At 35.3% G+C, this 27347-nt stretch overlaps 1 protein-coding gene across 1 annotated transcript; it reads left to right on the top strand.

The window, feature by feature from the left end:
- Positions 1 to 1983: 1983 nt before the first annotated feature.
- LOC121409681 (histone acetyltransferase KAT6B-like) lies at positions 1984 to 27347 on the top strand. Its single transcript, XM_041601590.1, has 4 exons — positions 1984 to 2071; positions 21358 to 21525; positions 23500 to 23669; positions 24386 to 27347. The coding sequence occupies exons 1-4, from the start codon at positions 1984 to 1986 to the stop codon at positions 24752 to 24754; spliced, it is 795 nt and encodes a 264-aa protein (XP_041457524.1). The 3' UTR covers positions 24755 to 27347.

Raw genomic sequence — 27347 nt, 5'->3', positions numbered from 1 at the left:
AGTTGGTCCTTATTTTCAAATCTGTAAAAAAAAGAAGAAATATTGTATAATTCAAACAATATAAAAAAAAAGAAATAGTGAGTGATGGACATCATTGACCGACTCATCTGCATGTCATTGACTTGTGTATATCACTGTTTTGTGAAAAATAAGGGAAACTTTAAAATATGCCATATCTTATTCTACATCCGATTTTGAAGAAATTTTCAGCGTTCTGCTAGTTTGATTTTTCTCTATTTTTTCAAATCAACATTTATCTGGGGTGGACTTGACCTTTAACTGCCTACCTTCAATCTTGTTTTAGTCCGTTTATATTTATCTAAACATTTTGCACCAACACATTAAACGTTTTCACATACCTCCCTTGTGAACGCTACACATCTTGCATTGCTCTTCTAACCATTGCGAGATTGCGACGAAGAACATCCATCTCATGCTAAACATGTGCCAGCAAGTAACCAAGGATGTGATCAACCAAAATTGCAGCTAGACACCAGTTGTGTAAGTAACATTCACTCGCGAAAAAAATATCAAAACGGTAAAATTTCACTGAAATTTGCAGGGCAAAACTCTGATGAAACCAAACCTTACAACACAGTGGGTTTCGTGCTTGTGAATTAAAACCCCAAAACGTGAAAAAAGTAGGTTTCGTACCCTTCGCGTTTGATGGGCTATAACTCTGTGACCCGTGGCAATTGTGACGTAAGAAAGGTGCCAAATTAAGTTGAGTTACTCAATTATGTGAAATAGAAATCACTAGAATAAATCATATATTATTAATATAGCCGACCTTTGAACTGCGATTACCTTTTTTTAGAAACACCCTGTATATGTTTAATATATATACAGTGCGTATCAAAAAAAAAGTTTACACTTTGAAAAAGTCCTGGGAATTAAAAAATATACACCATGTGGATATTCTTTTCCCATATAATCTTGGGTTTGGGTCTCATCTATCCAATGGAAGTAAAAGTTTTGACAGAATGTTACACTTGAGTGAGCACTGTCCATTTTTGTAAAGCTCGCATAAATCTGTTTGCGCAGAAATGCTTGTTTTCACGCTGTGTCAAGGGGAAAGGGCGAAATCAGACTTACCCTGTGAAACATTTCTCATACATTTCCCTTGCACTTTTTAGTCAAGTGAAATAAAACAGATACGTTCAAGCAATTTGTAACAATTTGCCACCCAAATCGAAATTTCAACACTTAGTAAGCACAGCCTTTACCCTTTTTGTGCCAGCTGGATCTGAGGACATAACTGAATCTGAACAAAACTTTATATCAGACATCTCCAGCATTTTTTCACTATGTTTTTATCATTTAAAGTGGGTTTCTATTTCATTTAATACTTGTTTCTCCACACTTTTCCGAAGCTTGAGAATGATTAACAAAATGAAAATCAAGCCTTAGCCATTTCATGTAAATCACATCTCAGTGTAAAGCAAATATCGTCACGATGGCCTCGGTGTGTGGGGGAGTGCGGTGGGGCGCAATGCACTCTTCGAAGTGTTTTGGGCAAGGAAACCCAAGGAAACAAGTTTAAAAAAGGTAAAAGATATCTTCAAATCAATTTACTAGCTAAATTATACGTGTTCTTCAAGATTGAGTTCTACTTTTACTCGCATAACTATGTTAAAGTTCTGCGCAAATCATTTTTCACTAACTTTTCAAAAGTAAGTGGTGCTCACTCAAGCGGAAATATTTTTTGACAGTTATATTTGTTTGAATGGATCTGCACCAATGTTCAAATGTGGAAAAATCTTCAGGATATTACAAACATATAATTTTACAGGATTTTTTCTAAGTGTAAACTCTTTTTTTGATACGCACTGTATACATATTAGGAATGGAGGTACTAGATCAAAGATTGTCATCCTTGTGCTTCATCGACATCTTTAAAGCAATGGTAACTCAAGTGGGGATCAACGGCGAACCAATGGCAGAATTGTTTCCTCCCATAAGAACCTTTTCATTGTAGAGACTATGCTGCTGATGCCAACACCAAGGGATACAGAGCATTTCCTCCTTGGAACCTCTCCACTAGGAGCAAGGGTAATACCTCGTGTCGGAAGTGAGTTGTGGAAAACCTTTTTTCCAAGGATGAGTTTTGGTTGTTCGAACATACATTCCTCCAGAGCAATGTGGAACAGCTTATGTCCACCTATTTAAACAGATTCTGGGTCTACTAACAAATCTGTCGATGAAGCGGTAACATATATCTTCTTTGTAAGCCTCATGATCAACCGGAAAAAGTTTCTACTCTTTTGGCAGATCTTGAAGGCCTGGTCACACCGCCCGAGCGTTGTTGGAGCGGTCGTGGAGCAGAGAGAAAAAAAATCATCACCGCTCGCTACCGTTCACCATTTTCGATTTCGATTGTTTTTTATTTTTGTTTTCTATTTTTTCCCCAATTTTGTGAGCGAAATTCGACCCTCTCTCCCTACCGCTCCACGACCGCTCCAACAACGCTCAGGCGGTGTGACCAGGCCTTAAGCACCAAGTTGAACAGTATCGAGCGGAGGATTCTTCTTCGATCATGGCATATGTGCCAAGGCCATACAGCAGTGGCGTGTTGCTCTTCAGCAACTCGGCCTTCCCCAGACTCGATGAGCTCGTACGGAAACCTCCAAGCTACCACCTTTGGAAGTAAACGGTTCAGGCGACAGTGAAGCAGGCATCTGATACTAGACAGCCGGGTGCACTTGACAATAGGGCTTCTCTGTCGTCATGGTCTCGGTTTCCTCAGCCCAAGGCCAAGCCGCCGAGGATCTGTACCCTGGACACATTGCCAATCCAAGTCTGCGGGGGTCTGCGGACACCGTCACTATCCGTGCCCAGATTAACTTGCTAAGTCTATCTGACTCAGGCCAGAGTTGCCAAGATCGGAAAATCCACCGATGACTGCTGGTATTTATCCATGTCCACCCATGAAGATGGCTAACACATCCATTGTATTGGAGAGCATCTCCATTGTAGACGATCATTAGGCCCCCGGTAAAAGCACCCCCCCCCAAAAAAAAAAAATCGTTCTAGTCTAGAACCACACCATATTCGTAATTGTTACGATCTTTCTTTTTTTTTTTGTTAAATATCTATTCATTTATCATTATTCATTTATTATTATTATCATTTATCTATTTATTATTTTTAGGGGGATGCTTTTGTCATTTTAAAGGACCCCTCCCCAAGCTAGAAAAACTTTTCCCCATGTGTTCTTCCACCCCTCTAAACCATCCCTCTTCACCACCCCTACCCAAACCCCACCCAACCACCACCCATTAGCCTTTAGTTTTGCTGAATCAGGGTTTCAGCACAAACAATTATCAAGGGTATGAGGTGTCAGACTAAACACATGGAGATGATACATTGCTAATTGAGTTTGGCACTACATTAGTTTATAATATCAGACCCCTTAAAGGGGAATGAAACGTTTGGAACAAGTAGGCTTGTGTCAAAACAGAAAAATCATGAATAAGAACAAAGAAGGTTTAAGAAAAATTGGACAAATAATTGGAAAGTTTTGAGCATTTGCATATTGCAATCACTCATGCCATGGAGATCCTTCCATTGGCAATGCGACAAGGATGTGTGATGTCACATGTGAACAACTTTCCCTTTGATGGACTAGAAAATACCCCCAAAATGTATCTCTTTGGATTTTATTTAGGTGATACAAACTCTTTATCCATGATGTATTCTGTAAAAATCTGTATTACATGCCCTCCTAAAGAAAGAACACATGATCTAGTGATAGATGTGATAAAAGAGGCAGTTTAAGTGAAATATGTACTAAAGTAATGGGGAGAGTTGTTCACAAGTGACATCACACATCTTTGTCGCATTGCCAATGTGAGGATCTCCATAGCATTAGTGATCGCAATATTAAAATGCTCATAACTTTCTCATTATTTGTCCGATTTTTCTCAAACTTTCGTTGATCTGTTTAATTGATTTTTCTGTTCTCACACAAGCTATCTTATTCCAAAGGTTTCATTCTCCTTTAAGTTTTATAAATTCTTTTGTTCCGTTTGGCGGCTACTAACCACCACCAAAAATATCTGGTAATAATGCTAAGCAAGAAAATATTCCACCGATTTCATAAAGTTTCTTTTTCAGCTTTAGGCTAGCTCAATATATTTAAGGCCCTTCTGACCACCCCCAACACTGAGGACCAGCCAGACGCGCATTTCCTTAAGAGACATACATGTACATAGTTACATACTATACTGTATTACAATGAAGATGGAAATTGGTAACCTTTTCAGGTAGGCAGATGCTGCTGGTTCCCTTACTATTTCGTTGCCTTGTTGAACATCTTCAAGACCTTGTACCCAATAATGTATCCATGCTGCCACTATTCATTGCCATAATAATCTTTGCATGTTGTCTTGGTGATACCATCTTATGTGACCGCATATTTCGTGTAATAATCCTCTTTATTTGCTTTCATCTGTCACATTTTCCCCCTATTTTATCCAGTGTATGAAACTGGATTTCCATGGATTTCGTTTACTACTGATGCTAGCGTGGTGATATAAGCCAATTTTATAATGCCAAGTTTGACGTGGAATCTTTCTCGCTAAGGATTATTTCCACCTAACCATTTTGAGTAAACATAATGTTTCCAAATTGTATTTAATCTTCGAGCGACTCCATTTAAATAAATAATAATAATACTAATAGAGGATTTGTATAGCGCACGTATCCATCTTCCTATGCTCAACATGCTCAAGGCGCTTCTATGTTACCCCGGCTAAGCTAGTCCACAAATTGCGGTGCGCACAGCTTTTTACGGAATTACTTCCTGCTGGTATTTTGATAGAAACTTTTAGTGTCTCAATTGTCTGATTTTACTTCCTCTGTTCAAATTATATTATTTTCAGATTGGAGTACACCTTGAACGATTTTGTGATCGAATATTTAGGTGGCCGGTGAAAGCACTGAGTGAAAAGATTTTCAGCTGGTAATCACTACAAGATCACATGATCACTATAAGGTCACAAATAATTTCTGCTAAGAATAAAAGGTTTATTAAAAATACATAAGAAATTTATAAATTCATATCGTATTTTTTATAAAAGTTTTGCTAAGAAGGCCGCGAAGACTGCCTCGACCAGAAAATATTGTATTCTGACTTATCAATTCTAATATTTGTATCCCTATTTGTTTACTGGGGGTACAATGCATTTTACATATTCTTTGAGGCGAAAAAAAATCTGGCAAACCTGGTCGCTTTTAATATCTACTTTTACTTTTAAGCGAATGATGCTGATTTTGAAATTGATTTTCATGGCTTCATTTCGTGTAGGCTCATGTACGTCACACTTTGCAAAGTTATCAAATACATGTATATTTAGCAATATTTAGGTAGTTTAGATAATGTATTAGTGAATTTTTTATTGTTTTGAATGATCGGGTCTCGCCCATCGTAAACTCTCACTAATGTAATATCTCATGTATTACTTTCTGATATCATACCTGCCGGGCATTTAGTATTGAGACATAATGATTCATGCTTACAAAAACACAATCGTTATCATGTAGTTAGGCAGTATATAAATAGGCCTATACAACCTAGAACCTTGCTAGAAAGTCGTTTGAGATTTATTTTTTCTTTTGATCAAACTTTAATGGGTGCCTGTATATAAAACAAAGACCAGCCCATTTCTCTTCTCTCCCTGAACCGCAGCCCCTTCACTCTGCTCACCCTCCATCACACACACCCACACACCACCCCCACACACACTCCACCCCCACCCCTTCTCTTTCTCTTGTTTTTTTTCCTCACTTACCAATGCACCCATGTGTAATGAATACAAGGCTCTTGTTTTACACACGAAGTTTAATGAGATTTTTAGCATTATGCTTCTTTCATTCTTCTATGTTAGTTCAAATTTAACATTTTTCTGGCGTGGACTCTTTCTCTTGTTTTATCTCTCTCACCCATGTATAATTAATACAAAGCTCTTGTTTTACACACGAAGTTTAATGAGATTTTTAGCATTATGCTTCTTTCATTCTTCTATGTTAGTTCAAATTTAACATTTTTCTGGCGTGGACTCTTTCTCTTGTTTTATCTCTCTCACCCATGTATAATTAATACAAAGCTCTTGCTTTACACACGAAATTTAATGAGATTTTTAGCATTATGCTTCTTTCATTCTTCTATATTGGTTCAAATTTAACCCTTTTATGGGGTGTACTCTTTCTCTAGTTTTCTCTCTCACCCAAGTACAATGATTACAAAGCTCTGTTCTTCTCTCCGCATTTCCCTCCCTTTTTATTCTTTATATTAGCAGTCATGGCATTTATTAGTCAGTAAACACTACTTTTACTACACTACTTTGTTTATCCAGGGGCTAATAAACATGGGTATAAACGTTGTGCGTGGGATACAAAAATACGATTTTAAACTAAAATCAATTTGACCATTGTAGTTTTGTATAGACATCGCATTTTCGCTGTCTTTAAGTGTCGTAATATGAGTGTCGGACGTTTACTCAAAAGCGAAGGCAAATGTCTCCATATTGTACTTTTATTAGTTTAATTGAGCAATTTTCATGGCACAGTGCTATCTCAACTTCTGTCAACATTGCTCCTTGCTTTGAAATCTAGTGTTTCTTTCCTATTTTTTTTTCTTATTCTTGAATGAAAGCACCGAAAAACATCAAACAACAATCTCTTATTTATATTCTGTTCTCACATTTGTTAAAAAGTATTCGAATTCTATATCATAATTCCCTTTATCCCGCTCTTTGGTTGCTTTCAACCTTAGCCAGCCTGCTCTTTCCATTTTCCATAAACCTTGGTTTTCTTGTAAGACAGCTATAATCCTTGAGTACACACAACCATGGCAACGGTTATGTTGCATGCCCCTCTTAAAAAAAAATCTCTCCCCCCCCCCCCTCCTCTCCACTCTCTCTCCCTCTTTATCCCCCTCTCCCACTCTCTCTTTCTCCCTCATCCTCCTTCATGCGGCCAACATCTTGTTTCGTTTAATATTTGTCTCTCTCCATCTCAAGTTTTGAGTTCAATTTCATGAACCTCGTTTTTAAAGCGGGCCGCCATGCTTTTCGGCTGGGCACCAGGGACAAGCGCTGTTAGTGGTTCTCAAAATTTGTTAATAAATGGAATGTGTATATAGAAACAATTTTCACAGTCGGATAATTTATATAAGGCACTTAATCACGTTATTACTTATTTGTTTTTTATTCTATGTATTTTTTTATGCATTTTATTTTTATTCTTTACTTATTTTTTATTTATTTATTTTATCAGGGGGGGTCGTCAAATTTTCAAATGCGCTCACCTTCTTTGGTTTGGTTCCGGCAGTCATTTGGTACTTTTAAAGATAATTAGAGAAATATACCACTATGGCAACAAGGAACAATTGCGTGATTTTTAACCCAGTCTAAGTTTGATAAACCTAACCAACATCATTTGATGTCATTGGTGCAAAAAGGGGTGGTTTCATCTTTCACACTGACACACGCTTGGAACGCGCTTTGAACCTCTTTGTTCTGTGAAACCCTTACCAGCCTTAGGTTCTCACTATCGCATTCTCAGAGTTGAATTTATTTATTTGTATTTAAGTTTAAGGTTCCAATAATCTGAGTCAATTTGCCCCAAAGGGTGTTCTTGTCATACTCTCCCTGAAATATTACAATTTGTTGTCAAAGATTTTTAAAATCCAATAATACCGAATTCTGATATCTCACCGTCTCATCTTTTTATAGATTATGGTTCTGAAAGCGAAATATTAAGTTTCCTTTCTCTTTCTCTTAAACGAGTGCGTGCTGTGACTTCAGCATTTTCATTCACTATTTTCAAGATCAAGTTCAGGTTATTTATCCGTTGCTTTCGACTATTTCTTTAATAACTTTGCTCCTTATAACTGCAAGCATTTTGATACAGGATTGGATTGTCAGCAGTATATCACAACCTTTACAATTTGTTGAAAGTGTACTTGTATCTGTTTTTTTTTTCATTTTTATGATAGACATACAAAAAAATAATCTCAAGTTTTGAAGGGTTAGTTTGTGTTTCCCGAGTATGTTCTCATTATTTCATAATTCAAGTGCTTAAATAAAAATCATGAAATGTATCAAACGAGAATCTATATTTCAATAAAATGATATTTCATTTAAAAATTGGGCAATGCCTCGTGCAGTGCTACTTTACTGGACAATACAAATGAAGATAACTGCTAAATTTTCAATTCCGATTTGGCGGGATTTTTTTTGTTTACTCAATTTCTTTTAACGTGGTATCACTAACATGGTCAACGTTAAAAAAGGTCAAGTCCACCTCAGAAAAATGTTGATTTGAATCAATAGAGAAAAATCAGACAAGCACAATGCTGAAGATTTCATCAAAATCGGATGTAAAATAAGGAAGTTATGACATTTCAAACTTTCGCTTATTTTTAACAAAATAGTTATATGAACGAGCCAGTTACATCCAAATGAGAGAGTTGATGATGTCACTTACTATTTCTTTTGATTTTATTGTTTGAATTATACAATATTTCAATTTTTACGAATTTGACGATTAGGACCTCCTTGCATGAAGCACAAAATGTTAAAATAATGGAATTCCACGTGTTCAGGGAGGAATGAAACTTCATTTCACATGACAATGACGAGAAAATAAAAATATTTCATATTTCAAACAATAAAAAACTAAAGAAATAGTGAGTGAATGACATCATCACTCTCTCATTTGGATGTAGCTGGCTCGTTCATATAACTGTTTTTGTAAAATGAAGCGAAATTTGAAATGTTATAACTTTCTTATTTTACATCCGATTTTGATGAAATTTTCAGTGTTATGCTTGTTGAATTTTTCTCTTTTTTCCCTATTCAATTCAAGTTTTTGCTGGGGTGGACTTGTCCTTTAAAGTCTAGTGTGCGCGAGGTCAACCAACAGTCATACAATATAGCGTAGGCTACAGCTCTAGAATTAATCTGGTTATAATTTTTTGTTCATAAAAAACAATGAGCAGATTTTGTATTAATGAAATGAAATAAAGGACTCTTTCCATAAAATATTTTTACCCGAGGACACGGGGTTATATAGCTTTATCACAACTTTTTTTTGGGGGGGGGGGGGCCTCGAGTTTAAATCAATGTTGGAATTGTGCTTTTCTGACGTTTATTTTGTTGTGGTAAGATATTAAGGTCTTTTAATTTGTGAATCAATGATTCAATGATCATGACAGAATGACAATCAAAATAGCTCCACATGTGAGGGGATGAGATCTCCCCCACCCCCCCCCCCCCATACATGACTTTTCGATTCAGTTGAGAAAAAGTGACGTCACATTTCGGCGTGATTGCCCCCACGCCATATCAACGTTATGGCACTGCCCTTGCTTGAATATGTCGTGTTTACACGTGCATATGATGTCTTTACATTCCCCAAAGTTTCGATGGTGATATTTTTCGATGAAACGTTAAAATTATAATAGCGTTTAAAAAAGTTATTGTAAACTTCGTTTAGGTAAGAAGTTTTTGAATTACCTCTATTTTATGGGAAGTGGTTTGACTCTCTGTTTATAAATTTAAAAAAGCATCATATTTTTCCACATTCTCAACTCAATTTAGTCCTTACGAAGAATTTAGAAAACTGAGAATGACACAATCGTTAATGAGATAATTGAATACATGTATGTTGCTAAAAATATGTCATATTTAACGCAGATTACAAAATTTTCATTTGGTTTGATCAACATATATAATATGATAATGTTCAAACGTGAGGAAAAATCTGGAATCACTTCCGAGAATTTTACAAATTTTGTATATTCACAGTTCTCATAAAATAATGAAATACACGGAAAATAAACAATGCATAGTAAATCGGAATAACGTTGTTTGCGAAGGATACCTATAATTAAGAAACGCGTTGAACATTAAAATCATAGAGGAAAAACGCTATTTTATTCCTTTCTTTCACGACTTTACGATGAGAATAACCAGGGCATGGGCCATCACTCACTCGATATCACCCTGATTTTACAACTAGATTTCTCCCGCCAAAATGTAGGGCAACATTTGCTATTATCGTATCGTGGCCTCCTTACCTGTCGTCTGCTGCACACAGTAGTCGGGCACGTTAAACTGTTCTACGGCTAAAGTTACCTGACCAACACTAATATTTTGGCTGCAGAAGTGCCCGCGCACTTGTCGTTGAAGATTTGACCCAAATTCCAAGATTTGTTCTTCCACTTGAAGCTGTCTGCCCTGCCGCGTCTCCCCCATCTTGATTTGCATTGTTACACGCGATCAGGAAAGGGCTTGTTTGGACGTAATTAGGGCATGGAATTCATCTAGGCCAAATAGGCCTCTCACTATCTGTCGGTCACGGGAATGCCCAGGGGGGTCTCAACATGATCAAGACGCCACTAGACTTTGGTGCAACGAGGTAGTTTTCGCGCCGCTATGCAGAACGCTTTCAAGAACATAGAAACTATATTGTCAAACGCCTTTCATAACAAAGGTCAACCACGAAATCTTTGTCAAGAATTGGTGAATAAAAACAGCAGTTTCGTCCTGGTGGGTGTTTCATAAAGCTGTTCGTAAGTTAAGAGCGACTTTAAGAACGACTGGTGATCCTTTCTTGTGATAAATGGTATATACATTGGCGATGTTTAAGCGCGTAAGAAAGGTTCACCAGTCGTTCTTAAAGTCACTCTTATCTTACGAACAGCTTTATGAAACGCCCCCTGGGCTCTGAACAAAAGACGTATTTGCAATTTTTTTCAGCTCCGAAACTGGACAAAACTGGTGTTCCGGTTCACCAATCTTCGACAAAGTCCTCCCAACAGTTCATCGTAATTTAGCGGGCATTTTCAATACATTTTCTATTTTCTTGAAAACGTTCTGCCTCGCAGTGCGGAAATTCATTTTTACTGCGTTTGCGGAGTATCACGTGTGTTCAAACTTGTCACCTTGTTGGAAGGGGGGATTCATATCGAAAAGCAGCGCTTTAATTAAACGAAAAAAATTTCTTTGTTACATGAAAGAGATTTCATATTTTTTCTTAACAAATATAAAGGTTTGTATAAAAGTGTAGTGTTTTCAATTTCAATATTGTAGACAAAAACATAGCATAAACAAATGGACAATACACCATTGATGAAAATGAGTGTTTTTAACACTTAAATTCTGATCCTGTTAAAGTTGTCTTAAACATTTTATTTTTTTAAAATCAATACTATGCATGGGGCACCAATGTATGAAAGAAATCCTTCAAAGCAGATGTTTAATCAGAGTGGTTTATACAATTCCAAAACGCAGTATATTTGTATAAATAAATCTCTACTGAAGTATTAAGTGTACTTCAATTGATTGAAAGATCATTCGTCTAAAGGAAGATAAAAATATCACAAACAAATTTATTAGAGAACTACATAAAATATACCAGCGACAACAACCTCCTAAAAACTTTTAATACAACTTTGAAGAGTCGTATGACTGCTTGTGTATGTAAACTGATAAATCAGATGCACTGAAGAATTACAACACCTTAAAGTGTTGGTAGTTTGTTTAATTTTGTTGTCCCCTTCTTAAGAATGATGGAAGCACATGGTGATAATATCAAATTGTCAGACATTTATAAACGAAGATCCGTCACAAATTACGATGTACTAAAGAACAAAATGTTATCAAAATTAAAAAAAATGCTATTGTTTCCCCTTTTTTAGTTTGTATGGATGAGTTGAAATTAAATTTACTGATAGGATATTGAGCATGGACAACAACAGTATATAGGGCCTACATGTAGTAAAGTAGTGTATCGTCGGATAGTGATTTGATGATGTTTATAATCTACATCATTCTCTACATATTAGAGCATTCAGTTTGAAACCAGGAAAACACCGCACCATAAAAGCGCGGGAGGGAGTATTGGCATGTGGAAGAAATTATTTTTGGATGTCGTGAAACGCCCATGGGTATCGTCTGCGCACGGTAACGACTGTCCCGCTTGGTCGTTCGTCCGGTCTCCCGACACATTTCTCATTAAGATTCCTTGCACGCCTTGACCAACCACAACATAGCACATAAAAGACCAGGAGACAAAGAATGATATGAAAAGATGGAGCGAGATAGAAGGGGGAATCATCTTTAGATGAAAACAAACAAAACGAGAAAATATCTTAAAATACGGACATAACTATCGTAATTAATTACCCCTGTACCCGAAATCAGTTGTCATTTCTTGTGCTAGTAAGGGGCGAGGTTATTTGATTTATTTCGCTGTTTGCGATGCATGAAAAGCAGAGTTCATCGACTTCAGTCTACAGATCATGTTCTTGATTAAACCATAAAACCATTGTTTTAATACAGAAAGAGTGACTTTGGATTGGAAATGTGTATTTATTACTAATTTTTGTTCTAGATCGCGAGTAATTTCGAGATTTTCGAAATTAGTGTAAAAATAACACATTTACGCCGTAAAGTCACTTCAGATTAACCAGTTTATTTTAAGATCAAGGCGAGAACATTTCATTAACTTTGAAGAGAGTGTTGCTACCATATCTAAAGTCTAATATCGTTTCCAAAATAATTTCCACAACTTAAAGTACATCCACATATCCTTGGCGTCTGTATTATAAACTATATTGTGCTACTTTTTTCCAACTGCTGTGATTTCTTCTAGTACTGATGTCTATACTGCTAGCATACCAACGCCACCGTCATCATTTCTCTTATTGCTCCTGCTGCTACTCCTCCTACTACTACTACCATTATTACTATTACTACTACTACTACTACTACTACTACTAGTAGTAGTAGTAGTAGTAGTAGTACTACTACTACTACTTCTATTCTTCTACTACTTCTACTGCTATTTCTTCAACGCTACTTCTACCATACTGCTTCTACTATACAACTACTACTACTACTACAACAACTCCTACTTCTATCGCTCTTACTTCTAATACTGACATTACTTTTCATGTATACTGCTTCTACTACTACTACTACAACAACTCCTACTTGTATCGCCCTTACTTCTAATACTGACATTACTTTTCATGTACTACTGCTTCTACTACTACTTCTACTGCTATTACTTCAATACTACTTCTACTATACTACTTCCACTACAACTGCTACTACTACTACAACTACAACTCCTACTTTTATCACCCTTACTTCTATTACTGCCATTACTTTTCATGTACTACTACTACTACTACTACTACTACTACTATTGCTGCTGCTACTGCTACTACTACTACTACTACTACTGCTGCTGCTGCTACTACTACTACTACTATACTATACTACTACTTCTAATACATCTACTGTTATACTTCAATACTACTTCTCTTATACTACTTCTTGTACTATAATACTAATACTACTGCTATTACCACTACTGCTGCTGCTGCTGATGTGGATAATGATGTGATTATTGCTGCTGCTAATGCTTCTAATCCCAAGTAAAAGCTTAAAACATGTATAGAAAAGGAATGCAAAAACGGAAACAGCTACATGTATTATTAAAATCTGTTAATGGTTTCAAAGTGAACGCCCTCTAGTAAGGGTAGGGTAAGGGTTGAGTTGGAGGGATGAAAGAAGAATTTATGGATATTTCTAAAGAGAAAACAGCTATTTCGATAACGTTCGAGAGGGGCCCATCAACGTAACGCATAGTATAAATGCATACACATCTTATGGATCTTGTGCAATTCTTCAATCAATAATAACGCCAATGCAGATCTTCAAAGCTCAATAGCAAAGGTCATTAGACGTAAGTAACCTTGGGCTGAATTCACGAGAAGACCATTGCTTTCCAATCATCACCTTCGCATCACTATACGGCAAGCTAATCACTGCTATCACTACTACCCGCCTCACATTAAGATGTATGTTGTCAGATGGTAGGAAAATAATGACTTCTCGAAGCGTAGTATATAGAGTCCCATTAATTTAAGGTACACGCCAGTGGAATTCCTGGAAGAGCTATTAGCCTAGACCCTGGCGGAGACTCCGGGGTGTGAAGGCAAGTACCATTTCATCGGAATTAATTCATTTGGGTTTATAGTGTACTGTTGATTAGTTTCTGTGGTTGTGGAAATGCACGTGACTAGATGGGCGTCACGTGACCTACAAGTGACCTAGTATAGTTAATTGTGATAAAGGATAATGACCTCAGTCAGCTGGGGGGGGCATTTTACGGAGTGTCTTGTTAATGAATTATTGGAAAATCTCAGCCAAACCATGGTCCCCACACCACTACGAAAGATCAAACAGACGTGTGGATTTTAATAGCTCCTTGTGGTTATCCTCGAAACAACTTGGCAAATTTGAATATTTTTATACAATTTATATTTGATAAAAGCAAAGTGTTCAAGGACCAATTGTTGCGGGACTGAGATGCAGCCTCTGTAATGGATGAATGGTGCCATGCACCTGTTAAACAAATCATTTATTTGACGTGTACCATAATGTACAAACCTCCAACAAATTGTTGGAATAAAAAAAAACATTGTTTCAACAAATAACTACAAATTTACACGTCAAATCCAAAGGATTGAGCTTATGTTGGCATATTCGATGACAGTGATGGAAAAGGGTCCAAACGTTTCGCGTTGGCGCCGTCGTTGGCAAAATACATATACGGATGGAAACCAATTTAAATGGTGACGTCACCGATGACAAAGCTGGCAAGTTTTAATCAGATATAATACAGGCGTCATTGAAAATATAAATTTGTTTAATCCCCAGATATTTATTTATTGATAGGTTCTTTTCTGTGTAATGTAATCCTCATTTGTTTCTATTGGCGCAAGCATTCGTAACTGTAGACGTATTAAGGTCTGTTCGTGTAGACTACGGTTTGACTAAGTAGGATTAGGTTATAGTCGTATTGGCGTATTGACTAGCACAAGGTCATGGCCTGAATCTATTAAGGCCGATCTTCTTTCAGGAGATTTTCTGCGTTACAGCGATGTGAGATTTCAAGCATAAAAAAACCCTCGAGTATTATAGAAAAGATCTGATTGACCGCATTGTATTCGTTGGGTGAAAGTTAAAGATGCGATTCGTTCTCTTTTTACAACCATATTCCTTTTTTGGTTTTAAATCATCATAAATACTATAAAAAATATTAATTAATTGATTGATTGAATTGAATTAAATATAAACCCTATTACATGAAGGAAATGGGATTTTGTGTTGATGTTTGCTGATATATTTACCACTTTTAAGCTTTAGTCATTTTTTTTATTTCCGTATTTTCATCGCATCGCATTGTACGTCTAGCGTAGATGTTAACACACTTCCAAGCGTATTAATCAATCAGTGTATGGCTTATTAAAGCAAATCATACGAGAATTAACCCGTATTCAATTTTGTAAATGTTGTAAGGCAGACAATTTACATGCAATAAAATTAATATCATATGTAAATGTAAAAAATCTTTTCACATCATTCGTCTTCTTTAGATATGAAAATACTAAAAAAAATTACAGAGAAGATAAGTCTTATGATAGCATGTTAATTACTATCTGTGGTGGATTGACCGCGTTAGTATGATAAAATATGAGACCATATTTATCGCCTACTAAGAATCAATGCCATTGATTCCGAAATATTACATTTCCACTCGGCCGTGCCGTAGCATGCAAAGCTTTCTCTAAACCCATTCCAGAAGTTAACACGTGACCCCTTAACGTCCATCTCGTGTGGGGGTCGTGGAATGGTCAGCTACGGTCACTCACATTGCACGCCGTAGCGAATTGAAGCTAGGGGCTATTTAACCAACACTCCACGGTTGTCTGAGTATATTTACGCAGTTATATGAAAGAGCTGTTGACATAGCCTGCTGTGAATTACACAACATGGCGACATTCCACTCTTACTAAGGTTGATCCTTGTGCATCGAAATGTTCGTAAAATATACAAATAAATCATATTTGTAGGTTTTTTGAAATTCCAATTATAGTAAAAAATCACACATCTATTTATACATAATTTGAGGAACACTGATATCACAAGACATAATTCGAAAAAGAATTTCGTCAATTTAAGTAGATCGACATAGGAGGAGGGGAAGAAGAAGAAGAAAAAATAATTGCACATTTTGCGGATTACTTTGGCACATACAAAGTGGCAGATTTGCATTATAAAACAAATACATCGTAAGCTCACTACTTTATCCCAAAAAATATGTTTTATAGTGAAATAATACTTTGTCAATCGATATTTTTTCAGTGGTTTTACATGTAGAGCAAATGTGCAATTTAAACACAAACTATGATTTGGTTACATTTTCAGTGATATGAACTTGATTCTCCTAAAGTTTATTGAACTGGAGATAAACTATTTCATATTCAAAATAATTTCAATAATCACCTCTCTCATGCGACTTTCCAAGTTCCCAAGAAAGAGATTTAATATGCTGACAAAGCCATTCTAATTCCATGATTTAGTTTTTAAACACGGAAGCACTGAAACTCTGATTCAGAAAACCAACTGCAGGAGAGATTTGATACCAGCCCTTTGACAGATAATATATTCTATCTGTGTTTACTCTGGTAAATTGATTCTAGGTTTCTTGGAAAGCCGTGAGTAAAGGATATGAGTCAATATACCCTCTGCATCATCGGATGATCAGTCAGCATCTTCTCATTTATTATCCATACCAAGCTTCGTCATCCATCATATGAAAGTCAAAAGGTCACTTTGTTAATCAAGTCGATATATGAAACTATTGACCGCCGTTAACCCCGTCGTGATTTAAAAATACATTCTATCAAGATGACAAAAATTGGATATTGATACAACTCTGGTTTGTTTAAATCGTTTTCTATGAAATATTTTCTATGAACATTTTCTGTCCCTATATTTCTAACCAATTAATTTTGGTTGCTTTATAAAAAAAATAAAGCACATTATCTCTTGCGGAATAGATGAATATTCTTAACCCTGTATTTTATCGTTATTGAATAATTCACGTCATTGGAATTATTCTAGTTTATTTCTAATTATTCTTGATTATATTTTGCCAACATTCCTGTCAATTTCGATTAATTCACTTTTAATTCAGAATACGGACCACTGTGATCATACTGTATGACAATGTGTTCTTTCCACCAGGGTAAAATATATTTTTTTCTTCATATACTCCAGATAATGGTATGGTCAGTAGTGATTCTTCAAATCAAAGCTTTGAAAATCAGCTTTAATCAGACCACCATATTGTATTTGATGAGGAAATCTATAGTATCATTTCATTTTTTGTATTATTCATTTATTCATATATTCATCATTATTTATTTTGATTTTTTTTTTGGGGGGGGGGCTATCGGTCAGCAGCGTCCTAAGTACATTATGAAACATAAACAACAAAATTCATATTGAAGCATACAAATGAAATGTGCCAATTACAACTCACTCTCTCTTTTCATCCTTTTTTTTTAATGTATTGAAAAATAAAACTTGTGCGCTTTCATAATACGTTATGTCAGATATGTCAGAACGAGAGTCATTGGTGCACTTTTACTCGCAGCTCTGCATGATGAAAAACGTTTCCTGGAAAATAATATTCATTGTGGTCAACAAGCTCGAGATGGCCATTAATAAATTTCAGTTGGTGAATGACTTATACCCCCTGACAAAAAGATACGAGACAAGTCAATAACCAAACAAAACCTGAATGACACATCTCGCCCTTAAAAAAATGAATCCGTATTCAACGTTTGTAATTGATTAAACACAAAAGATGATTGGACGGCGAGGAGGGGCTCCGAACACCGAGCGATCATTTTTGTTCGTCAAATAGCTTATTCCGCCACGATCGCCTTTATTTCGCATGACTTTCGTGCGTCTTTTGTATGTTTGGTGTGTATTTCTTGGAAACATCCCATACCCTTTTTGCTAACCATTTTTGGCGCGCGTTAATTTTATTATGGACATGGTTTTATTTAGCGAGTGGATGCGGACTGGATAGCGGCACAGTGATAATGCATCTGTGTGGATAGTGGTCATCGCCCTTTTACCATATTTTTGGTTGTGGATTTTACACCACCAGCTTTCATCCCTTTTTTATACAACAGTAAAATATATATCTAATACATATTCCATCGCTTAATTTCCTAGACATATAAAACTGTCATCATGAATCCAGAGACATCGAAAAGAAAATTATCTGTAACTTTTCACTTTCCTCGACGTAAATATTTTTGACAATTCGTTAACGGTTTTATTCTTTTTCATCTGAGCCGGTTGCTAAAAAGACATGCGTGTAAAAAAAAGAGAGTGCAGTTCTTTTGAAAACCTAAATTAATGATATAAAGAATTTTTTAACTACTTCATATTCATATCCCACGTCTCTCTTCAAAGTGTTCTATGTACATATAATTATGAATATGTATAGTCATGTCATAATTTAAAAGGCTCACTTCACCTTAAAAAAAATTAAAAGCGCTCTGAAGGAATTTGTGAGCATCTTAAATGATGTTATTATTTCTTTTGATTTATTTGATAAAATAGTAGTAATAATGATGATAATAACAGTAATAACAACTATACTAATCATTGATATCATGTACATATATATATATATATATATATATATATATATATATATATATATATATATATATATATATATATATATATATATATATATATATATATATATATATATATATATATATATATATATATATATCGTGACTGCTTCCAGCCTGAGTGAATTATTTTCTATTCTTACCGTGACACGCTCATCTTATCATTGTATTAATGATGACGTTACCCATCGAATGATGACGTCGCACCTGGAGGTTTATAGCGGATGTTTCCATGTCAACGAGATTTTATCACTGTTTTTGATAATAGACCGAGTAACACGCACCACCTATGATTTCTACGCTGTGCTTGATATAGCAGCTATACATTGTAATATTTTGTTTTCAACACTTGTTTTGGATTACAATAAAGTCATAAAGTTTGGAAATATATTATGAAGAATTGTGTATGCGTGGTATAAGAACAATGAACGAAGAAAGGAACATACACAAAACCCTCTCAATGCATCAAAAATACCTTTTAAAACTTTAAGAGAAACATACTTAAAGAAGTTGAATGGGCGCTGTGGTGTCCGTCTGTAACCCAGTTATGGTATTTACAAATTGATTCAGAGATTAAATCAGGTCCTCATTCACGTCTTTCGGATGATGACGCTTAAAGGGGAAGTTCACCCTGACAAAAAGTTTATTGTAAAAATAGCAGAAAAAATAATAAAAAATATTGACGAAGGGTTGAGAAAAATTCATCAAATAATTTAAAAGTTATTAGAATTTCAATTATTTGATTTGTGACGTCATATGCGAGCAGCATTCCTACATAGCGAATGGTAAAAAATCAATGAAATGTCATTTTCTCAGAAAATTGAAAATTGTTTTTACTGTACCTTTTGTATATCAATAGACAAATCATTTCACACCCGATCATGAATAGAAAACAAAATTAAGTCATCAGCAACCATATAAAATTTGAAATTCATGCATTTTATATTACATAACACATGGGGCAGCTGCTCGTTTATGACGTCACAAATCTAAAACTTTGAACTCTAATAACTTTCTTATTCTTTAACGGATTTTCCTCAAACCTTCACCAATATTTTTTCTGCTATTTTTACAACAAATTTTTCTTCAGGGTGAACTTCCCCTTTAAACATCCAGATAGTTGTAAATAAAATCATAATAATTATATTCGGATACATGTTTTTTTTTATCAGAAAGCACGTATACACTTGTCTCGCATACACGGGAACACACTCAAATATGTCTCTTTTGTAATATACGGTGCATATCAAAAAAAAGTTTACACTTAGAAAATTCCTGTAAAATTATACATTTGTAATATCCTGAAGATTTTTCCACATTTTAACATTGGTATAGATTCATTTAAGCAAAGGACAATATAACTGTCGAAAAATATTTACGCTTGATTGAGCACCACTTACTTTTGAAAAGTTTGTGAAAAATGATTTGCGCAGAACTTTGAAATAGTTATGCGAATAAAAGTAGACCTTAATCATGAAGAACACATGGAATTTAGCTAGTAAAATTGATTTGAAGATATCTTTTACCTTTTTAAACTTGTTTCCTTGTCCAAAACACTCCACAGAGTGCATTGCGCCCCACCCCACTCCCCACACACACTAACATATGGAATGTTAAATCAACATTTGAAAGGTTGGAGGAGTGACAACCTTTTCCAAATTTACATCCAACTTTGTATAAAGCAAAATCCAACATTTTAAGTGTTTGGTAGAACCATTTAAAGTGGTAAATGCAACATTTAGAAAATGTTGTCCCTCCTCCAACCTTTCAAAATGTTGATTTAACATTCATTTTTTAGAGTGCACCGAGGCCATCGTGACGATATTTGCTTTACACTGAGCTGTGATTTACATGAAATGGCTTAGGCTCGATTTGTATTTTGTTCATCAGTCAAGCTTTGGAAAAGTGTGGAGAAACAAGTATTAAATGAAAAAAAATGAAATGTAAATCCACTTTAGATGATAAAAACTTAGTGAAAAACAATGCTGGAGATGTCTGATATAAACTTTTTTTCAGATTCAGTTATATCCTCAGATCCAGCTGGCACAAAAAGGTAAAGGTTGTGCTTACTACGTGTTGAAATTTCAATTCGGGTGGCAAAATTGTTACAAAATGCTTGAATGTATCCATCTTATTTCAATTGACTAAAAGTGCAAGGAAAATGTATGAGAAATGTTTCGCAGGGTAAGTTTGATTTCGCCCTTTGCCTTTAACACAGCGTGAAAACGAACATTTCTGCGCAAACAGATTTCTGCGAGCTTTACAAAAATGGACAGTGCTTACTTAAATGTGTAACTTTCTGTCAAAACTTTTTTTTTCATTGGATAGATGAGACCAAAACCTAATATTATATGTGAAAAATATCCACATGCTCTATATTTTTTAATTCCCATGGCTTTTTAAGTTTTTTATGTAGTCATGCGATGCACTCAGTATACACATATATGTATATTTTTTCTATTTCAAATGACTTTATAGGAAGCCATCAAATTGAAATATATTGATCTTATATCAACAAATTTCACACGAAATATTCTACATGCAGTATAATTGTCAAAACATCCCCTATAAAACAAAACCACATTGAATGCTCATTCATTATACTTATCAACGTTACTATGCATGAGAAAGTGATGCCAGACGTTGATAATAAACTAATCTAAGTCTTGGCATGTTAATCGCAGTTGAATATTTACTTAAGTTTATAAGTATAAAGACAATGTTCACAAATATCTATGGATGAATATGAACTTTTTTCTTTCTTGTAGTGCCAAAATTACGTAAGAGAAGGAGGATAGAAGATGCAGAGTCCGCCACACCGCTGGCTATTGGATACTGGGGTAAACCACCAACGCTAGAGGGCGCCAAGTTCGATTTTCTTTGCATCCATGCAACTCTACGATCACTCAAACCAGATGGTCCAACATTCAAAGAGGGTAAGTGGTGACCAGAATTTCAGTAATTCACGACAAAACGTGACACGAATATTGCTTTAAACATTTTTTTCTTAGACAATGCGTGAATACTTTAGCCAAAACCTTACAAATTGTCAGAATATTCACTTAGAAAATCCTAGAACACTATTAGCACATAAAACACTTAGACATCATGGGCCTGACATATGGAATACATTGCCAAGTTCGCTGAAACAGTTAAGATTCATTTCTCCTTTCAAAAAAGGTATTAAATCACTATTATTGAATAAATATTCACAAAGTTGATAGGCTATTTCTCTATATCTTATGAAACACATGTTTTAAAAAACAGGAAAACAACAACTATAAGAATACAAATAAAGCATACATTATGAGGACCAAGCGCCACGCACGTTATCATTTCCCCCCCCTCCCCCGTCATTATGCACCTGCACCCTTATGCTAAGATAATGTAGTAAGAATAATTATCATCGTTTTCTGGGGTTGCCACGCAGTCAAGCTTAGCTTATAGTGGCAACCCCTGCAACCTTCTAATAATCGATGTTTTAATAGAAAATGCATTATTTTTTTGTATGTTTTGCTTGTCAGTTATATGTATATTATTATTGTATTTTCTTTGTTAATATGTTCATGAAAAAGTGTTGCAGAAACCAATAAATGAAAAATGAAAATGAAAATAATGGGGAAAAGGAGAATGGACTCATTAAAATTAAAAACAGTGGACTCATGAATGATATAGCGTATACCACGGCAACAGGCGTCAATTTAGCGCATTGCGACAAAAGCAAGAAACAAATATATTGATGGTTCCTATATACAAGCCGTTCAAATGCATTGAAAGTGTTTAAGCTTTTCAATTCTTCCAAAATGTCGAAATTGATAAATTTATCAAAATTTTGCAGCATTATAATGGATAAGTTTAATAAATGAATAAAATATTTTTGTCAACATTTTATTTTTGAACACACGTTCATGTATATTTGTTAATAAACAATCATTAGGTAAAGGGAAATTAGACTTCTCTCTAACTTTTTAAAATCAATTTTGTGATTCATTTTTATATCAGAAATATATATTCACGTTATATTCACATATCGGTGCCTTTGCATTGCAGTTCCAACTCTTTCAATCCTATAACATGCTTTCATTCGTCTATCTGTCTGTCTGTCTATCTATCTATCTATCCTTCTTTATTTTCTTATTTTTCTTTCTGTCTCTCTCCCTTCTCTCACCAATTGATTTAGAGACACAGTATTCCTTTCACTATACCGTTACGTCTCTAATGTAGTATTTATTCCATTACTCTGTAAATATGTGATTGTATATATATGTGTAAATACTTCGAAAGTATAATTGTTTATGAAATTACTTTGAATATGTATCATGTTAAATGTTCAATGATAGTGTCCCCAATGCCCGAATTAGGGTGACATGGGTAAATAAAATCATTTTCATTGCCAGCATTGGACCGCATACATTCGTAATTCCGAAGCTACGTTATTCCGATGGTTCGGATATTCAGAAGGTTCGTATTTCCGAAGGTTCGTAATTTCGAAGGTTCGTTAGTCCGAAAACGAAACGAGGTTCGTAATTCCGAAGGTTCGTTAGTCCGAAAACGAAATGAATAACGAACGTTGTTTCGTTTTCGGACTAACGAACCTTATTTCATTTTCAGATTAAGGAACCTTCGGAACATCGAACCTTATTTTGTTTTCGGATTATCGAACCTTCGGAATAACGCCACAAATGTTCAGATTAACGAACCCTTTAACGTTTTCGGATTAACGAACATCGAGGTATAGGCAATTTACGTGTTTCGGAATAAAGAACCTTCGGAATTACGAAATGTAACCGCATTGGACATTGGCGCAGTAAATAATATCATGTTGTTATTGGTAAATCCACCGAATGACCACTGATATCAGTGTGACTAATTTCTTGAACAAATTCTTCTATATACTTTTTCAATTGAAGTTTTCATGGTCGATTCTGGGAGTGACGTAGTGACGGCGCGTCAAGAGATTTTAAACCGGTTAGATCTGGAACTAATCGGTACAATCCAGAGCAGAGGAGTTCATACCACCGTCGAGAAGCAACTCTACAAAGCAATGCTAGTCATAGGCAATCATGAGGTTGAAATTGAGGTAACACAAAATCAGCTATTTTTCTCCTTTACTATATGTTTTTTGTTCGTTTGTTTACATATTTTCAAAACAAGAACTGAATATTGTATTTACTGTATACATTCTTCCCGAGAACATTTGAATATCAATTTAAAGAGAATAATATTTTTATAACTGATAATTTCGTCGCAAACTTAAGTATTTTTGTACACTGTACAATATAAAATGATTTTTCAGTTTACATATTTACAGCAAGCAATTATCATATCATACTCAGTTGGTTCTAAATGAAACGTCTTTACAGATTGGTTATATTAGTATTATTTTGTTTGAGAGATTTAAATTCAGATCCTCGGATCCCTAAACAACAGAAATTACATGGTTTTGTCAAAGTTAGATTTAGTTTGGATGCTACGTAGTGGCGTAACGAGCAAAAAAAATTAAGAGAGTCAGATTTTACGTATTGGACAAAAATTTAAAAGAAGTTGCGAGTGAGCGAGCAAACATTTCAACATTTTTTATTGTAAAAAATCAAATTTTGTGATAGATTTTGACTAATTTTTCAAAGAATAATATAATTTTTCTTTGTCGTGATTTTTTCATCTTTACGCCACTAATTAGAAACCGAAAGAGTTCCAGTTAATACTGATATACTTTGCTCTCATATGAAAAATCTCTGTATGTATGTATTTCTTATGTTGTATCATTAAGAAAAAAATATATATGTATTTTTGCAGATCATGGCTGAGCCATACGAGTCCATTGGAAACCGTGTCATGAGGCACTTTCGTCACGTGATAGACAGCACGGTACACTATTGGCTGCCTGAAAGCCGAGTAGAACCTTCCGAAGGCATGACGGCAAGCAGCCGAAGCGACCCGAATACCAGCGGCGAGTCGGGCGAGACTTCGGGTACGCCCGAATCGGACGAGGAAAAAGCCGAAGAAGAAGAGGAAGAGGATGAGAATGACGAGGAGGATGAAGAGGAGAATGATGGCGGAGCTTCTGGTGATGTGGTAGATGAAGGGGATGAGGAGGAGGAAGAGGAAGAAGGCGGGGTGGAAAACGGCGCTGAAGAGGCTGTTGGTAATCAGGGAGACCCGTAAGGGGTCATCAAAAGACCAAACTACTGACGGGTAACGAGTTGGAGAAGTCATGTAGTCAAGATAAAGGGTGCCAAAACCCGTTCAGTTCATAGAAATTCACTTCATATTCATGAACTGAAGAAGGACAGGGGTTAGATATTTACTCTATCAACTAATGGATGATTACTCTCTCGTGTGATTATGAGTACAATCCTGAAAGTAAGGGTCATGAACGTGGGTTTATTTAATATTGTCTCATCAAACAAACTTAGGCTAGATAATTTGTGTTGATTTTCATTTGAGGAACGCCGATAATGAAGACACGATTAGGGTGGTCCCGTTGGTAACGCATTAGTATTTCCGTGGATTGTTGACATTAAGAATGCACCAAAGGCACTAGGTAGCCAATTATGATTTTTGAGTGAGATCTAAAGTTGTTTATGAAAAACAATTGAACCAAAAAGGGTATAATTTCGATGGGGAATTGTAGATGTATGAGAATGATCAGAAATGATATGAACTGAACGAATCGGACCAATCTTAATATTCAGAAGAAGAATTGTACCAGATTGAAAAGTTATCAAATTTTAAATCTTGAGGAGATAATGTTCTCGCACTCAAGAAATTTGATTAGTTATAGTCCTTTGATCAGTCTATCTATTTTGGCGATTGAATCAGTTTTGAACCTAAAAATATAGTTGACGATAATGCTAAATCATCTTGCCAAAATGCAAATGAAATATGCCGACATTTCTTTCTACTACCCCTCCCTGTACAAAAAAAGGATGTGACTAAAATTGTACGATTACGTAAAATCAATCCTGAAGAGCATAACATCGTGGCTCTAGATTTGATTCCTATTCTTAATGATGCACCAAATCGAATATTCGTGTAGAGAAGTGGGTGCGCACCTTCTGTAAACGAATATTTCAATTTGGCTGGGCAATTAATTGAAAATGATGCTTGAAGCTACAAGTCGAGGAAATGGTGAGAAATTATGCGTTCAACCTTCTGCAGTTCAAGTTTCGACCCAGGTCCAGAGAGTGAGAACGAGTGATTTTTCATAAAACATTTCAATCTGAAATATGGCGTCAACGTTAATAACATTCCCATTTTATTGTCGAAGATGATCAATGCATTCGCGTTAATACGATGAGACGTATTTCAATCTTCATTTAAAATTCATATTGATTTCAAACTTATAGATCACCCAGATAGGCCCTAATTTTTTAACGTATTTATTATCAATCGGTTGTCAGTGTCTCCAATAATGATCGAAAGGATGAGGTACTGACTTTGGAAAATATGTATAATAATTCGGATAAATCCATTTGAATCCATCAAACACTATACTATCCGTACTCTGATTCTGTTTCTGTTTTCTCACTCAATCCGGGTTTTAGTTTTAGCATGTTTAGATGGATTCATGTCTAAAAAACAGAAGATTAAAAAGTACTTCGAATATGAATATAAAAAAACACTGAACTTTGTAAGTAGATTATGTTGCATTATCCATGTTAGACGTCACATGAAAAAACGAATCCATATTCCAGATATCACCCGCCAAACTTGGATCTCCGAAATTCTGACGTCGCAGTCTCAAAACAAAAACGAAACTCGTATTGATATGGCAAGATACAAAGAAGTCTTCTAGCGCACTGTATTCGACTTTCTGAAAGTAATATGGTATAACAGGTACAATAAATATGATGCTGTATATTGTATACATGGTCAGTATTGCAGGCCGGTTCAGCTGTAGGTTTTTTTTTTGTCTCTATATTGGTGTATGAAACGTCAGTCAAAGTGGTGAAAATATATTTATTTCCTTTATTTCTCTCATTGTTTTTCATATTCATATCGGTGTTTGAAAGTATGCTAGGGTTCTAATCTCTGCACCGTTTGAGAATAAATAGCATTTCAAAAATGCGTTGAATGATATCAAAATGCACGTGATTAGTGTTGTCATGAATAAGCCGGGAGCGGTATTCTTCAAAATGATTTTGTTTTTATTTTTACCAGGTGTTCGGCTGGATTGTTTGGGCTTTAATTTGTGAGGAAATTGAGCAGATTGAAAATACTCCAATACCTTGTCTTCTACTATCAAATGTGAATCGTCATAGATATATCTTTTGATCATCACACCAATCATCATTATGATCGTTTCAAAGTTGAAAATGAGAAATGTGTGTCAGATGTTTACCGAGTTTCGTGCAGTCTCGTCACATCTATATATTATAATTATATGATGTCAACATAGGTACTGTAGTTGCTATCAACTTGCAATGTTTAGTTTCATCTTTACGGATTAAAATTCCGTATAGAATATATTGGCCTAAACTACCTTACATCCAAAGAAAGTATCGCCGAGTCGTTTTGCACAGAGCCTTAATTTTTAAAAATTGTCTATAGTAAGGTATAAACCTTTGTTTGAATATACTTTCTCATCTCAGTAATTTGTGTCGGAATGATGGCGTCAAAAATTTGGTTAGAAATTTTATACGAGCATAGTCTTTGGGCAGTGTTATGGTCTGCGTAGTATCTCCTCCCTTCTACCTTTTCTTTTCGTTTTCTTCTTCTCCAATTTCTTATTTTGCCCATTTTTCTTCTTCCTCCT

The sequence above is a fragment of the Lytechinus variegatus genome, chromosome 2 (genome assembly GCF_018143015.1).
Source record: "Lytechinus variegatus isolate NC3 chromosome 2, Lvar_3.0, whole genome shotgun sequence".
NCBI classification, from domain to species: Eukaryota; Metazoa; Echinodermata; class Echinoidea; order Temnopleuroida; family Toxopneustidae; genus Lytechinus; species Lytechinus variegatus.
This window is presented reverse-complemented; position numbering and strand designations above follow the sequence as displayed.

Coding starts and splice junctions, on each gene's coding strand:
- LOC121409681 (XM_041601590.1), top strand. CDS start 1,984: ATGCTGCTGATGCCAACACCAAGGGATACAGAGCATTTCCTCCTTGGA. Junction 21,526..23,499: donor TGGTCCAACATTCAAAGAGG/GTAAGTGGTGAC, acceptor TTTCAATTGAAG/TTTTCATGGTCGATTCTGGG. Junction 23,670..24,385: donor ATCATGAGGTTGAAATTGAG/GTAACACAAAAT, acceptor GTATTTTTGCAG/ATCATGGCTGAGCCATACGA.